A 17,446-nucleotide genomic window follows, 5' to 3' on the forward strand; every position below is an offset into this window, starting at 1 on the left:
CAAAGACGAGGGGCAACTTTTTCTCCGGTTGCATTTCAAGTCGAGGATTTTTTGGCTAAAATGTTGGTTTCCCTCTTTTGAGATTGACTGACTGACTGACTGACTGTTCCTTGAGTACTCATGATATTTACAAATAAACCAGGGTTCCTCTGAATACAAACATTTCCCACTCCCTCACCTTTTAACATATTCTGCGTTTCAATTTTGTTTTTGAAGGTACATGCTTTTCTTTTTGTTAAATTATATTCCATTGTGGACAGAAGCATCTGTGACAAGTAGATGAAGCAGGTGAGGATGAAGTAAAGTAGATATTTTAGAACACAGAATAGTACAGCACAGAACAGGCACTTTGGCCCACAATGTTGTGCTGAGGGTTAATCATAATGTGAAATAAAATAACAGCCTACGCTTCCCTCAACTCACTGCTATCCTTGTGCATATCCAGCAGTTGCTTAAATGTCCCAAATGACTCTGCTTCCGCCACCACTGCTGGCAACGCATTCCATGTATTCACAACTCTCTGCATAAAGAATCTTCCTCTGACGTCCCCTCTATACCTTTCTCCAAATATCTTAAAACTATGACCCCTTGTACCAGTCAGTCTTGCCCTGGGGAAAAGTCTCTGGCTATTGCCTCAATCCATTCCTCTCATTATCTTGTATACCTCAATCAGGTAACATCTCTTCCTCCTTCTCTCCAGAGAGAAAAGTCTGAGCTTATTCCACCTTTCTTCATTAGGCAAGCCCTCCAGTCCAGGCAACATCCTGGTAAACCTTCTTTGCTTCCTCTCCAAAGCCTCTGTATCTTTCCTATAGTAAAGTGGTCAGAACACAATATTCCATTCTCACCAGGGATTTGTAGAGCTGTAGCGAAACCTCGTGACTCTTAAACTTGACCCCCACCTGTTAATGAAAGCCAAAACATCATAAGCTTTCTTAACAACCCTATCCGCTTGGGTGCCAATGTTGAGGAGTTTTTTTTTTCTTGTACCCTCATAATCTGCCATATATCCAGTCTGGCAGTTATATAACTTTAATACAGTAAGGCTTGGAAAGTAATCAGTGTTGGTGATGCACATTGAAGTTACTCAAAAAATTAGATTCTATGACTGTGCCAACCTCAGTACTACTTTCTAAGTGGAGTTTTTCATGGAAGAGTGCTGATTCATGAGACAAGGGACGAGTGGTTGGGGGCTGCGGAGCAGGGAAGATGCTATTTTGGTAATCAGCAGTAAATTACCTTTGCACATATTTGGTCTGATGCTATGAAACTTCATGGGGTCTACAATTAATGTTGGAGACTCCCTGAGCATCTCTCTTCTGACTGGAAAGCACTGTGCTGCCAACTCTGTTGAGTCTGTTCTGGCAGTTGGACAGGACATATTCAAGGATGATAATGTTTGTGAAAGTGTTCATAATGTATGATTTCATGAGTATGACTATAACGAGCTTTTGCTTGACTCGTCTGTGAAGCAACTCCCAGTTTTGGCACTGGCCTGCAGTTGTTGATAAAGAGGACATTGCAGGATTTATTTTTTAATTTTGTACTGGTTTGATACAATTGAATGGTTGTTGGGCCATTTCAGAAAGCAGTTAAGAGTCATCCATATTGTTGTGGCTTTGGAGTCATATGTAGGCCACACCAAGTAAGGATGGTAGAATTTCCTCCTTCAGGCTTGCCAGTGAACCAGATGGGATTCTTAGAATAATTGACAATGGTTAAATGATCACCATTAGGCGAGCCTTTTGTTCAAGACTTTTTTTTTCTGTTGTTGAATTCAAATATTACAATGTGCGATGATAGGATTTGAACATTAATTGGATGTTCTGGAATCTCCACTGGTTGGAGTCACATCTAGCACAAAGTTAGGCAATCATGTAAGTTTTAGCACCTCACTGCCATAATTCCTGAGGTTAGTGACCTAGATCTAACTATATTAAACTTCTTCATCCGTGACATTTAGCCTAGTGATTAGGCAGTCTTCCTCCTAGAGTTCAACAGATCCTGAGGACAACAGTTCTATTTCAATTTCATTAAAAAGATGGAATGTTGACTTCGCTGGGATACTTTTGAAAACATTTGGAAGAGAAATTTCAAAGCAATACTTTGATTGTGTCATTATTGAAGGTGTGAGTTGGTTGATCAGTTTGCTTTTATCCCTCTTGAGTGAAAGAGAGTGGTAGCGGAGGGTTGCTTTTTGGACTGGAAGCCTGTTACAAGCGGTGTGCCACAGGAATTCATGCTGGGTCCACTGTCTTTTGTTATTTATATGAATGATTTGGATGTGTGGTTGGTAAGTTTGCAGATGACACCAAAATTGGTGGTGTAGTAGTAAGCGAAGAAGGTTACCTCAACATATAGTGGGTTTCTTGATCTGATGGACTGAGGAGTGCCACATAGAGTTTAATCTAGATAAATGTAATGTGCTGCATTTTGGTAGGGGCAAATCAGGGCAGGACTTGTACACTTAATGGTAAGGTCCTGGGGAGTGTTGTTGAACAAAGGGACCTTGGAGTGCAGGTTCATAGTTCCTTGAAAATGGAGTCACAGCTAGACAGGGCAGTGAAGACGGTGTTTGGTCTGCTCGCTTTTCTTGGTCAGGTCATTGAATATAGGAAGTGGGAGGTCATGACGTGGCTATACGGTCTGCTTTTGGAATACTACTTTCAGTTCGTCTCCTTGCTATAGGAAAGTTCTTGTTAAACTTGAAAGGGTTCACTAAAGATTTGCAAGGATGTTGCCAGGGTTGGAGGGTCTGAGCTATAGAGAGAGGCTAACTGAGCTGGGGCTATTTTTTCTGGAGTGTCAGAGGCTGAGGGGTGACCTTATAGAGGTTTAAAAAAATTTGAAAGGGCATGGATAGGGTGAATAGTCAAGATCTGTTCCCCAGCGAAGGAGAGTCCAAAACTGGAGGGCATAGCTTTAAGAAGAGAGGGCAAAGATTTAAAAGAGACCCGAGGGGCAACTTTTCATGCAGAGAGTGATGCCTGTATGGAATGAGCTACTAGAGGAAGTGGTGGGGACTGGTATAATTACAGCATTTAAAAGGCATCTGGATGAGTATATGAATAGGATGGTTTGAGGGACATGAACCAAATAGTGGCAAATGGGACTAGGTTAATTTAGGATATCTGATTATGGAGTCCCGCAGCACAGAGCAAGACTCTTTGGCCCAACTGTCCATGCCGAACAAAATGTCCATCCACACTAACCCCATTTGCCCACACTTGCCCAAGTGCAGTCTCACCTGTACAACTGCAACATAAGTTCCCAACTTCTATTCTCAATGCCCTGACTGATGAAGGGTATTGTGCCAAAAGCTGCCTTCACTGCCCTGCCTATCTGAGACTCTACTTTCAGAGAACCGTGCACTTGAACTCCAAGGTCTCTCTGTTCCACTGCACTACTTAAGGCCCTATCATTCACCATGAAACTCCTACCTTGATTTAGCTTTTGAAAATGCAAGATGCCCACTATTCCAGCTGATCAAGGTTGTGCTGCATTTTCAGATAATCTTCTTCACTGTCCATGATACCGCCTGTTTTATTGTTATCTGCAAACTTACTAATCATGCCTTGTATATTCTCATCGTCATGGACGAGTTGGACTGAAGGGATTGTTTCTATGCAGTGCATCTCTATGACTGTCTAGAGAGATTTAAGCTAAATTACATGAATACTGGAGCTGGAATATACAACAAAATACAAAATTTGGTTGAAAATTCTTTTCTTTTGGGAGTTCTGCACATTTTTAAAAAATTGCTCAAATGAAAGAATGTTGCCTGCCTAACCAGCTCTGATCTTGCATGAGACCACAACCATCCTTATACGTTCTTGAAAGAACAATGTTCATGCATCAATATAGTTTTGATCCTTGTTTATAACTGCCACTCTGTTTATTTTCCACTGGTAGTTAATGCTGATAATTCTGCACACAAATTGTTTTTACAAGAGAAATATTAGTGTTGACAAAACCATCTCCTTCCCCCACCTTGTATTTACAGTGTTTATGTTTTGTCAGTGTACTGATCAAGGTCCTGCTGCAATTTCTGAGAACCTTCCTCATTGTCTATGATACTGCTTATTTTAGTATTATCTACAAACTTGCTAATCATGCCTTGTATATTCTCATTGGCATGGACGAGTTGGACCGAAGGGACTGTTTCCGTGCTGTACATCTCTCTGACTCTCTAGAGAGATTTAAGCTAAATTGCATGAATGCTGCAGTTGCAAAGAGGTTATTTAAGTAAGTTAAAGGAAAAATAATAACTAGAGAGAGAATAGGACTCCTCAAGGACCAAAGTGGATATGTGTGTGTAGAACTGCAGCAGATGGGTGAGGTCCTCAATGAATATTTCTCCTCTGTGTTTACCATGGAGAAAGACATGAAGACTTTGGAAAGTTAGTGATCATATTTTAGGGACAATCCATATCACAGTAGAGAGGGTGTTGGACGTACTAGAATGTACAAAGGTGGATAAATCGCTTGGTCCTGACCAGGTACAGAGCTTAAAAATGTGTTGCTGGAAAAGCGCAGCAGGTCAGGCAGCATCAAAAGAGAAGGAGAATCGACGTTTCGGGCATAAGCCCTTCTTCGGCTTATGCCCGAAATGTCAATTCTCCTTCTCCTTTGATGCTGCCTGACCTGTTGCGCTTTTCCAGCAACACATTTTTAAGCTCTGATCTCCAGCATCTGCAGTCCTCACTTTCTCCTACCTGACCAGGTACATCCAAGAACACTGCAAGAGGCTAGAGAAGAAATTGTGGGAGCACTGGCTGATAGTTTTGCATTATTATTAGCCATGGGTGAGGTCCTGGAAGACTGGAGGGTAGTGAATGTTGTCTCCTTATTCAAGAAGGGCTGCAAAGAAAAACCTTGGAACTATAGACCAGTAATCCTAACATCTGTGGTAGGTAAGTTACTTGAGAAGATTCTGAGGTAAGCTACACATGCATTTGGAAAAACAGGTTTGATTAGGAGTAGCCAGCATGGCTTTGTGCGTGGGAGATCATGCCCCACACATTTGTTGGAGTTCATTGATGAAGTGACTAGGAAGGTTGACAAGGGCAGGACTACAGATGTAGTTAATATGGATTTCAGTAAGGCCTTTGATAAGGTTCCCCATGGTAAGCTGCTCTGGAAGGTTAGATCGCATGGAATTCAGAGGAAGTTGGCAAATTGGATATGCAATTGGCTTGGAGGTAGGAAGCAGAGGGTAATAGTAGAAAGTTGCTTGTTGGACTGGAGAACTGTGACAAGTGGAGTCCCTCGGGCTGTGCTAGGCCCGTTGCTGTTTGTTATCTGTCAATGATTTGGATGAGAATATACAAGGCATGATTAGTAAGTTTGCAGATAACAATACCATAGGAAGAATTTCTGACAGTGTGGAAGGTTTTCAAAAATTGCAGCAGGATCTTGATCAGGTGGGCAAGTGGGCCAAAAATTGGCAAATGGAGTTTAATATAGATAAGTCTGAGGTATTGTGTTTTGGAAAGTCAAATCAATGTAGGAGTTTCATGGTGAATGGTAGGGGAAGTGTAGTGGAACAAAGGGACCTTGGAGTTCAGGTTCATGGCTCTCTGAAAGTGGAGTCACAGGTAGATAGGGCAGTGAAGACTTTTGGCACACTAGCCTTCATCAGTCAGGGTATTGAGTACAGAAGTTGGGAAGTTATGTTGCAGTTGTACTGGATATTGGTGAGGCTGCACTTGGAGTATTGTGTTTGGTTTTGGTCACTTTGCTATAGGAATGATGTTATTAAACTGGAAAGAGTGCAGAAGAAATTTCACAAGGATGTTGCCAGGACTCAACGGTCTGAGTTATAGGGAGAGGTTGGACAAACTAGGACTTTTTTTTTGAGAGCATGGACGCTGAAGGGAAATCTGAAAGAAGTGTATCACATTGAGTGGCCTGGATAAGGTGAATGCACTCAGTCTTTTTCTCAGGGTTGGTGAATCAAGGACTAGAGGGCATCAGTTTAAGGTTAGAGGGGAAAGAATAGAAGGGAAACTGAGGGGCAACCTTTTTTACACAGCGGGTGGTACACATGTGGAATGAGCTGCCTGCGGAAGTGGTTGAGGTGGGTACATTAATCATGTTTAAAAGGCATTTTCACAAATAGATGGATAAGAAAGGTTTAGATGGATGTGGGCCAGGCACACTGAAATGAGGTTAGAATGGATGGACATTTTGGGCAGCATGAACCAGTTTGGGTCAAAGGGCCTGTCTCTATGCTCTAGGACTCTGATTCTATGAATATTAGTACTGATGAAAGCCTTATAATATTGCCACCAGTGCAGCCTATTTTTGAGAAATCAGACTAGAAAGCATTAGTGAAAATAACCATAAGTGAATTTTCCTCCAGAAATGGATAACAGGGGAAGTGTTGTTACTTTAAATTCAAACGTATTGGAGAGCTTCTTTTGTTCTCTTAAATATTTTCTTCTTGACATGCAGAAAATTAATTATTGATAAGTAATGGGAGATTGCCATGTTAGATGCAAGTGTTTCATATGTTTTTTGTAATCTGATAAGTAGTCAATCTGAGCTCTTTATTTTAATATTATTTAATTTATTATTGTCATGTATTGAGATACAGTGAAAAGTAATGTTTTGTGTGCTCTCAAGGCAAATCATACTTTACAAAAGTATATCAAGGAGATGATTATAAAAAAATGTTAGGAGATGATCTATTGGGGACAGCTTGCAAAGAATCATCATGCTCTGGTGCCATCTTGGAATCCACAGGGGATTTAACTTATATATTTTAGGCGCTATTAAAAATGAAGTAAAAGATGATTTCAAGGACTTATCTCCAGTAACCTTGATATATGTGCATAAAATTTAATGATGTATTCGATGTAAAATTGAAGTTCTGTTTTGAATTATGGTTTACTACGTTATTTAAAGTGAATGTGAACAAGTGATCCGGGTAATGTTGACATCCTTGGTATTTTCTTTGGGGCTTTGGATGGAGGTGAGGGAGGAGGTATGGACACAGGTTTTACACCTCTTGCGGTGGCAAAAGAAGGTGCCGGTAGTGGACCTAACAAGGGAGCCATGGGGAGAATGGTCTCTGCGGAATGCTGATAGGGGTGGGAAGGGGAATATATCTCTGGTGGTGGAGTCTGAGTGTAGGTGGCAGAAATGGTGGAGGATGATGCGATGTATCCTCTAAATTGGGCTTGATGTGGTCTCCTGTACACTGGGGAGACAGGACGCCAACTCGCAGAATGTTTCAGAGAACACCTCTGGGACAGACGCACCAAACAACCCTAACGTCCTGTGGCCAACCACTTCAACTCCCCCTTCCACTCCGCCAAGGACATGCAAGTCCTGGGCCACCTTCACCACTAAATTCTAGCCACCTGATGCCTGGGGGAAGAACACCTCATCTTCTGCCTTGGGGTCCTCCAATCAGATGGCGTGAATTTTGATTTCACCAGTTCCCTCATCTCCTCTCCCCTCACCTCAACCCAGATCCAACCCTCCAACTTGGTACTGTCCTCTTGCACTGCCCCACCTGTCCATCTTCCTTCCCACCTATCCGCTCCATCCTCTACTCCGACCTATCGCTATCACCCCCCACCTGCATCTATCTATCATCTTCCAAGCTACTTTCCCCCGCAGCCCCCTCACCTCCTATTTATCTCTCAGCCCCCTTCTCACTCCCACACCTCCACTCCTGATGAAAAGCTTATGCCCAAATGTCGACTCTCCTGTTCCTTGAATGCTGCTCGACCTGCTGTGCTTTTCCAGCGCCACACTTTTCGACACGGCAATGTTGACTGTCAGATTTGAAAAAATCAAGTATTTCTTGTCAAAACACATAATAAGCTCAAATAATAAGTTGAATTTAATGCTCTTCGCGTTTATCTTCGTAACAAACAGGCTGGAGATTTGGGTGGAGAAATGACAAATGGAATTTAATCTGAGCAAATGCAAGCTGATGCATTTTGGAAGGTCTAATGCAGGTGGGAAAGTTTCAATAAATGGTAGAATTCTTTGTGGCATTATCATAGAAGGATCTATATGCACAGGTCCACGGTTTCCTGAAAGTGGCAACATAAATGGACAAGATTGTCAAGAAGGGATATAGACTGCTTGCATTCCTTGGTCAGGGCATAGAGTATAAAAATTGACAAGTCATGTTGCAGCTGTATAGATCTTTAGTTAGGCTACGAGTGGAATGTTGTGTACAGTTCAGGGGGGTTTGCTACACCACAAGAACAATGTGGAGGCTTTGGCGAGAAATGGTTTGCCAGGGTGTTGCCTGGTTTGGAGGGTATTAGCTGTGAGGAAGGTTTGGACAAACCTGATTTGTTTCACTTGAGCATTGAAGAATGAGGGGTGACCTGATAGAGGTTTATGAGCTTGAGAGACATGGATAGATTATACAGTCTGAGCCTTTTTCCCTAGCTAGAGTTGTCAGTTGCTGGTGGACATAGGTTTAAGGTAAAAGAGGGAAGTTTAAAGAGATGTGAGAGACCAGTATTTTACACAGAGGGTGTTAAGTATCTAGAATGTGCTGGGAATAGAAGGATACAGACTGTGTAGAAGCAAAAGGGTTTTTAGTTCATAAGGTATCATGTGCTGGCATAGTCTTGTTTCTGTGCTGAGCTGTTCTTTGTTCTAAATAGGTTATTCTGAATAGGTTATTCTGAATGTTATCATTGTATTGATGAAACTCTGATGTGCCATATGGTCCAACATTAAAATTGTTAAATGTAATTGTGGACAAAAATACATTGCATGTACAGATTAGGTCATTGATGAATTATATCAGCACTATTATTGGTTTACATTTCCATATTAGAAGTTACTTCTGCTTTTTAATATCCAGAAAATAACAATCCATACAGCTCTGTTAATTCTTAAGTTTTGGAGTTGACTCTCGCCTGCAAAGTACATGGAAAAGTAAAGCTTTTGCCTGTTAAGTTTACTTACTATTTGACCATCTCCTTGTGTACAATCTTCCAGTATTGATGAAGATTGTGTGAGGGATATGATCTATTGAGTATTCTGAAATGCAATAATGAGCTGATTGCTGCACTTGCAGTGTATTATCAAGATTATATATTCATGTGATGTCAAGAAATTAGGTGCTGGATACTGAAAACTCTCTTGGCCCTGGCAATATTCTGGTAGTAGTACTGAAGTCTAGTGCTCCAGAGCTTGTTGGGCCCTAGTGAAGCTGTTCCAGTACAGCTACAACACTGGCATTTATGTGGAAATTGAAAAATTATCTAGGAATGCTCTGCAAACAAAAAGCAAGATAAATCCAAAGTGGCCAATTGCTATCCTCAGTGATCATCAGGAATGTAATGTAAGGAGTCATCAAGGACTGCTTGTCACGGAGCTGTAGCACAACCAGACTCAATGTGAACCTGGGAATACTCTGTGCTAGTTGGTATCATAAAGGAATATAGTTGTAGTTGTTGGTCAGTCACCTCTGCTCCAGAAGAACTCTTCAGGCATTCCTCATTTGATTTATCAATTACCTTTCCCTTCAGTATTACAGTATCACAATCCTGGAAGTCCCTTCTAAACGGTATTGTGGGTTACTTACACCAAATAGGCGACAGTGGTTCAGAAGACCATCTTTTGAGGCACAATTAAGGATGAGCAAAAATGCTGGTCCAGAGAGTGAAGCCCATACTCTGTCCAACTTTTATAGATGCACCATAGAAAGCATTCTATCTGAATGCACCACAGCTTTGTACAGCAACTGCTCTGCTCATGACAGTAAGAAGCTACAGAGAGTTGTGAACATAGCTCAGTCCATCACACAAGCCAAATTTCCATCTATTGACTCCATCTATACTTTTTGCTATCTTGGAAAGGCAAACAACAACAAAGACTCCTCACACTCCAGTTATAATCTCTTCCAACCTCTCCCACCAGATACAAAAACTTAAAAGTATGTACCAGCAGGTTCAAGAACTGCTTCTTCCCTGCTGTTATAAGACTTATGAATGAACCTCTCAAAGTCCAAATCTAATGTTGATCTTGCTTTTTGTACATCTGCTTTGCAGTCTTGCTCTGTTTTATCAGCTTATGATCATTGTATGGTATGATCTGCCTGTATTGCACATAAAACTTTTCACTGTACCTAGGTACATGTGACAATACTAAATCAAATTAAACCCCTGAACAAAAGAATTGGCAAGATAAAGTCTTGATTCTCGTTGTAAGTTGTACAGGCATGTCAGTCAGACATATCTGAGGCATATTGGGCCTGGGGAAATTATATGAAGTGAAAGGTTTGTTTTCCTTGGAAGGATCTGATTGAGGTATACAAAATGAAAGTGTTGTGAGAGTAGATTGTGGGAATCCCTTCCTCATGGTAAATGTGTTCTAAATCCAAAGGACACAAGGTTAAGGTGAGGACTAAGTATTTTAGATGAGGTCTGAGAAAGAGTTCTTCCATCGAGAGGATGGTAGAAATGAACTGCAGAAAACAAAATGCTGGAATTCGCAACTGGTCAGGCAGCGTCCATGGAGAGAGAGCAAAGTAACGTTTTGAGCTGAGATGATACTTCGTCAGAGCTAACATAAAGTGTGGAGAGGGCAACATTATACAAATGAGTCATTTAGCTTGCTTTCTCTCTGGATGCTGCCTTACCCATTGTTATTGCCAACATTTTTTTTGTCTTCAGTACAATATTCTAGCACCTGCAGTAATTTGCTCCTACATTGTAGAAATATGGAATGTGCTGCCTGCAGGATGGAAGAGGCAGATACACTTGCATATTCAAGAAGCATCTGGACAAGTACTTAAATTGCCAGGGCATAGTAGGAGTGTTGGAGAGTTATGTAGAATATAATGAAGTGCTTTGGATTTTTGAGTCATAAATTATGAGCAGTTGTGAAATTAACTAACTTCTGACTGTTTCTATCTTCTTTCTGTAGGAGAAAGTATGAGAATTGCATCTGCAGAGTTTGCAGAAGATCCCTGTTCTTCCGTAAAGCGTGGAACCATGGTTCGGGCAGCCCGTGCTCTGCTTTCTGGAGTAACACGCTTGTTGATCCTTGCTGACATGGCAGATGTCATGAGGCTTTTAACTCATTTAAAAATTGTAAGATTTTACTAAAGATTTAGAAAACAGCTAATCATGTTTTAATATATTAATTTTTTAATGATCATAAATTACAGTAATTTATAAGCTGATAATAAAAATGTTACTTGTACTTTTAAGTTAAATGACCAGGACGGTGAGGAAAAATGGCTTTTGCAGTAGTAGTTGTTCCATCCAAGCTTTAGTATTTATTTATTACATATTGAATGTGTGACTTGATCCTCACAAATTTAGCATTTTATAAAATGATGTCTTAAGTTGAAATGCATTATGTCTAAACCACAATTAACAGGTAGAGGAATCTTTGGATGCTGTGAAGAATGCCACCAATGAGCAGGATCTGGCCAGTCGCTTCAAGGAATTCGGGAAGGAGATGGTCAAACTTAATTATGTGGCTGCTAGAAGACAGCAGGTATGACAGAAAAGCTGTGTTCATCTTGCACAGTATGTAATTTTGCTAAGATGAGAGCACCAAATTAGTTAGATTAATCTTCTAGCAACCTCAGTGGAAAATTAAAGGTTTTCTAACCAAGCAAAGTAACCTAGTTTTAAAAGAAAATTCTGTATACTTATGTAATTAAGTGTAGGGAATTCAAATTAGTATGACTGCCATAAATCAGTGTTTATTTTCCCCATTTCCTTAGAATTGCTATAAATTTAGAGTATTTACACCACAACAACTGATCATTTGATGGAGCATGTCCATATCAGTGATTATATACCTCATAATTCTCCTTCCATCGTTCTTCTTTTAACTGATCAACAGATCCTTCTATTCCTTTTTCCCTCATGCTTAACTGGTTTTCCGTTTGATATTTTAATTTTTTTCATCACAACAACTGGCTGATTATCAAGTTTCACATTTTTGCCACTGTGTGGCTGAAGAGTGAGTGAAAGAACGACCTGCAGATAGTAACCAGCAGTCAGATGAACAAACAAAAGTAAAACTGGCAGAAGTGCAACACCAGTCAGAAGTGTAAGTAAAAGGAAGACCATAGGCAGTCAGTTTCAGTAAGCAGAATAAGTAAAAGAAGAATCCTGAATGAGAGGTCCAAGGACTACAGGATGATGTTTAAAAAACCCTTCATGATAAAGAGCAAGAGGTTGAAGAACTTAAAAGATTTTGTTTTTTAAAAAGAGACAAGAGCATGAGAGTTTAGCAGCTTTGAGACTAGTTGTTGCTACTGCTTGTGGAGCACCAGAGCTATGTTTCGGTAGAAATTAGTGTCACAGGAAAGCCAGAGGTTAATTTGGCCATTGACTATAGCTGTTCCAGGTTATCCTAAACAGTGGACCAACACCTTGTTTTGCATAGACTGTGTGTTAGTTGGTGTGCAATGCCATCTAATGTTAAAATTACTTCCTCACAGTAAATTAGAGATAGGTAATAAGTGTGTGTCCAGCTTAATCAGCACCACCCATATCCCATGAGTAAATGAATAAAGAAAACATTTGCGACACCTCAGATCCTGTGTCCAAATGCAGCAAAATCGTGACATTGACTGTCAACTAGCAAGTAATATTTGCACCTCAAAAATGGCAGGCAAAGACAATCTCCAACAACAAAAAAAATCTAACAATCTCTCCCGAGATTCATCGCTGAATCTCTAGCTATCGAAGTTCTTGGGGGTTACCATTGATTCAACAGAGGGATGGGAACCTGAGGTGTAGTTCCAGACGACAGGATGATGAGAGGAGGGAGGGCATGAACAGGATTTCACGGTCCCAGGAATGTGCTGGCAGACAACAAGCTGGTTTGAAGTGTGTCTACTTCAATGCCAGAAGTATCCGAAATAAGGTAGGTGAGCTTGCAGTATAGACAGGTACCTGGGACTTCGATGTTGTGGCCACTTCAGAGACCTGGATCGAGCAAGGTCAGGAATGGATGTTGCAGGTTCCAGGATTTAGATCTTTCATTAAGCACAGGGAAGGCGGTAAAAGAGGGGGAGGTGGGCCTTTTTCGTCAAGAATAATATAACGGAGGCTGAAAGAACTTTTGACGAGGACTCGTCTGCTGAGGTGGTATGGGCTGAGATTAGAAACAGGAGAAGAGAGGTCACATTGCTGGGAGTTTTTTTATAGGCCCCCGCAGAGTTTCAGGGATGTGGAGGAGAGGATCGGCAAAACAATTCTGGGTAGGAGTGAAAGGAACAGGGTGGTCATTATGGGGTCTTTAACTTTCCCAATATTGACTGGAAATGCTACAACTCTAGTACTCCGTTTTTGTCCGAAGTGTGCAGGAAGGTTTCCTGTCACAGTGTGTTGAAAGGCCGACAAGAGGGGTGGTCATACTGGATCTTGTGCTTGGTGATGAATCAGGCCAGGTGTTTGATTCAGTGGTAGGTGAGCACTTTGCAGAAAGTGACCATAATTCTGTTACGTTTAGTTTAGCAATAGAAAGGGATAGGTACGTGCCACAGGGCAAGAGTTATCGATAGGGGAAGGGCAATTATAATGCCATTAGGCGAGACTTAGGATGCATAGAATGGGGTAGCAAAATCCACGGGATGGGGACAATTGAAATGTGGAGCTGGTTTAAGGAACAGATATTGTGTGTCCTTGATAGGTATGTCCCTGTTGGGCAAGGAGGAAGTGATAAGGTGAGGGAACTGTGGCTTACAAAAGAAATTGCCTTTCTTGTTAAGTGGAAGAAGGAGGCTGTTGTGACGTCGAGACGAGTAGTTCGGATGAGTCGATGGAGAGTTACAGATTAGCTAGGAAGGATTTAAAGAGAGAGTTCAGAAGAGAAAGGAGAGGATGTGAGCAATCTTTAGCAGGTAGAATAAAGGAGAACCCTAAAGCTTTCTATTGGTATGTGAGGAATAAAAGGATGACTGGGTTGGAAAAGGGCCAGTCAAAGACAAAAGTGGGAAGTTGTGTGTGGACCATGTAGAGATCGGAGAGGTACTAAACGAATATTTCTCATCTGTTTTCACTCAGGAAAAGGAGAATATTGTAAAGAAGAAGAATAAGATATGGGATATTAGGCTAGACAGAATCAAGGTTAGTAAGGAGGAGGTGTTATCAATTCTAGAAGGAGTGAAAGTAGACAAGACTCCTGAGATGGATGGGATTTATCTGAGGATTCTCTGGGAAGTTAGGGAGGAGATGCTGGAGCCTTTGGCCTTTATCTTTAAGTTGTCATTGTCTCCAGAGGACTGGAGGATTGCAAATGTTGTGCCATTGTTCAAGAAGGGTAGGCGAGATGACCTAGGTAATTATAGACCAGTGAGCCTTACATCTGTTGCAGGAAATGTTTTGGAAAGGATTGTAAGAGATAGGATTTATAATCATCTAGCAAGCAACAATTTGATTGTAGATAGTCAACGTGGTTTCGTCAAGGGCAGGTTATGTCTCACAAATCTCATTGAGATTTATGAGAAGACCAAGCATGTGGATGAGGGTAGGGCAGCTGACGTGTTGTAAATGGACTTCATTGAAGCCTTTGATAAGGTTCCACATGGTAGGCTGCTGGAGAAAATGCAGAGGCATGGTATTGAGGGTGATTTAGCAGTTTGGATTAGAAACTGGCTTTCTGAAAGAAGTGGTGGTTGATGGAAAATATTCAGCCCGGAGTCCGGTTACTAGTAGTATGCCACAAGGATCTGTTTTGGGACCACTGCTGTTTGTCATTTTTATGAATGACTTGGACACAGACATAGGTGGATGGGTTAGTAAGTTTGTAGATGACACTAAAGTTGGTGGAGTAGTGGACAGTGTGGAAGAACGTTGCAGGTTGTGGGGGACTTGGATAAACTGCAGAATTGGGCTGAGAGGTTGTAAATGTGAGGTGATTCACTTTGGGGAGAATAACAGGGAGGCAGAATACTGGGTCAGTGGAAAGGTTTTTGGTAGTGTGGATGTGCATAGGGATCTTGGAGTCCATGTACATAGATCCCTGAAAGTTGCCACCCAGGTTGTTAAGAAGGCATATGGTGTGTTAGGTTTTATTAGTAGAGGAATTGAGTTCCGGAGCCGCAATGTCATGTTGCAACTATACAAAATGCTATTGCGGCCACACTTAGAATATTATGTACAGTTTTAGTCGCTCCGTTGCAGAAGGATGTGGAAGCATTGGAAAAGGTGCAGAGGAGATTTACCAGGATGTTGCCTAGTCTGGAGGGAAGGTCTTATGAGGAAAGGCTGAGAGACTTGGGTCTGTCGTCATTGGAGAGAAGAAGGCTCGGGGGGATTTGATAGAGACATACAAGATGATCAGAGGATTAGGTAGGGTAGACAGTGAAAGTCTTTTTCCTAGGATGATGATGTCAGCTTGTACAAGGGGGCACAGCTACAAATTGCGAGGTGATAGATTTAAGAGAGATGTCAGAGGAAGGTTCTTTACTCAGAGTGGTAAGGACATGGAATGCCCTGCCTGCCAATGTCATTAACTCAGCCACATTAGGAGCATTTCAACAATCCTTGGATAAGCGCATGGATGATGGTGGGATAATGTAGGGAGATGGGCTTAAATTAGTTCACAGGTCGGCGCAACATCGAGGGCCGAAGGGCCTGTTCTGCACAGTATTGTTCTATGTTTTATGTCTGTTTTCAAATTGGAATACAAATGTATCCAATAATTTAAACCAGCTATCTCTAAGCAGAGAATTGAAAAACTGCTAAAAAGCTGTACATATTGGTATTTTGCTTCCCACTTGCAGGAACTGAAAGACCTTCACTCTAGGGATGAAATGGCAGCAGCTCGAGGTGCTTTGAAGAAGAATGCTACTATGCTCTATACTGCCTCCCAAGCATTCCTCCGACATCCTGATGTAGCTGCTACCAGAGTGAATCGCGATTATGTCTTCAAACAAGTACAAGAGGCTATTGCCGGAATTTCAAATGCAGCCCAGTCGACTTCAGTGCCAGATGATAAACATGGACCTATTGGCATTGGTGAGCTAGCTGCAGCACTGAATGAATTTGATGTAAGTACCTTGGACATTATGCCAATACTCTTTGGATTTTCCCATATTTTACTGATCAATTTAAAATTATATGCCAATTAATATCTTCCAGTTATGGCAACTTGTGTTTACGTCTTTTAATTGGGAATGAGGATTTTGATCACATGTTCATGCACAATTCCAATGCACAATATAAGATCAATAGATTTGAACAGATTTTCTTTGATCAGGGAATTAGTGTTTATTCAACATTCAAATTCTTGGTTCCTTATAGTGTTGAGTTTGATTACAGTTACCAGGAAAACTCATATTCAATAATGCTTATCTTTTTCTCTCTGGATGAAATAAAGAGATACCGTGATCCCTATCTCATGAACCTGAAAAGCTAACTCTAACTTGCCCACAGAGATGCTGACAGGCACTTCCAGCATTATTTGTATTGAATTGAATTGCATTGTTGTACTGAAGTTTTTACTTAGGGATTTGGACTTGTAACCAGGCGAGCAAGAGAATTAGTTAAAGTAGTACCAAATTGCTTGTAGTCTTCACCTTATCAATGTTCTTTACTTACCAACCTAGGTTTGAAACCTCTTCAAGTATTTGACTTTTTGTACTGTTAAAATTCCTCTAGAGATCAACAATGATTAAGAAAAAAATTGAATTTGCAATTAATAGCTGAAAAGTATGTCAGCGTGATATTAAGGTTTTTACTCAAACAAATACCTAAAAAATAATATTAACTTAGAACTACTTTTGCAGGCAACTTAGACTTTAAACTATAGAAAGGAACATTTCTCCTTTATGTTAATTATGATGAAGACTGTAATTTTGTAGAGTAATGAATGCTTAAATAATCCAGTGTCTCTTGCAAGCTTCTGAAGAGTTTGATTTGCCATTTGTGAATAGTAACTTCAAATAATTGTTTCTGGGTGTTGTTGGAACAGTTTCCCAGATCCAATCTGTAAAGTCATCTCTGCTGATTCACACCTCCAATTAAAGGTATGTACAGCTGTGGAACCATCACAATGTTTATGTGCAAATTAATCACTTCATGTCAAAAATACTATGCATTGTTCATCTCATATTAGTAATACTTTGACAGTAATAACATTCCAGAGCAGTGTAACTTTGTTCTTTCAGAACTTATTCCACATGTGTGACTTGCTATCTGGAATTTCTGCCCTGTGATAATATTAATACTTGTTGCATTGCAACTAGTTAAGTCACAAGCATTCTCAAACTCAGCAGGTCAGGCAGGGTTTATGCAGAGAAACAGAATTAGCATTTCAGATTGATTTTATTTCCATCAAAAATCAAGAGAAATAGCTTGTTTTCACTCATTACTCCACCAGCCTCTGTATTCAATAGGTCATTCTCTGCCATTTCTGCCAGCTCCAGTGCGATGTGTCCACCAAACACATCTTTGTCTGTCGTCCTGTCTTAGTTTTCTGTAGGGATCAA

At 40.8% G+C, this 17,446-nt stretch overlaps 1 protein-coding gene across 1 annotated transcript in view; it reads left to right on the top strand.

Moving 5' to 3' along the window:
- ctnna2 (catenin (cadherin-associated protein), alpha 2) overlaps positions 1 to 17,446 on the top strand; it is a 1,293,121-nt gene that overhangs the window by 169,512 nt on the left and 1,106,163 nt on the right. The window contains exons 4-6 of the mRNA XM_087995417.1: positions 10,912 to 11,078; positions 11,371 to 11,490; positions 15,740 to 16,006. Coding sequence (XP_087851543.1) covers positions 10,912 to 11,078; positions 11,371 to 11,490; positions 15,740 to 16,006 — 554 coding nt within the window. The remainder of the gene's footprint in view (positions 1 to 10,911; positions 11,079 to 11,370; positions 11,491 to 15,739; positions 16,007 to 17,446) is intronic.

Source organism: Chiloscyllium plagiosum, unplaced genomic scaffold (genome assembly GCF_037043375.1).
Source record: "Chiloscyllium plagiosum isolate Xiang-an unplaced genomic scaffold, Cpla_swu_hap1 HiC_scaffold_1, whole genome shotgun sequence".
Lineage (NCBI taxonomy): Eukaryota > Metazoa > Chordata > Chondrichthyes > Orectolobiformes > Hemiscylliidae > Chiloscyllium > Chiloscyllium plagiosum.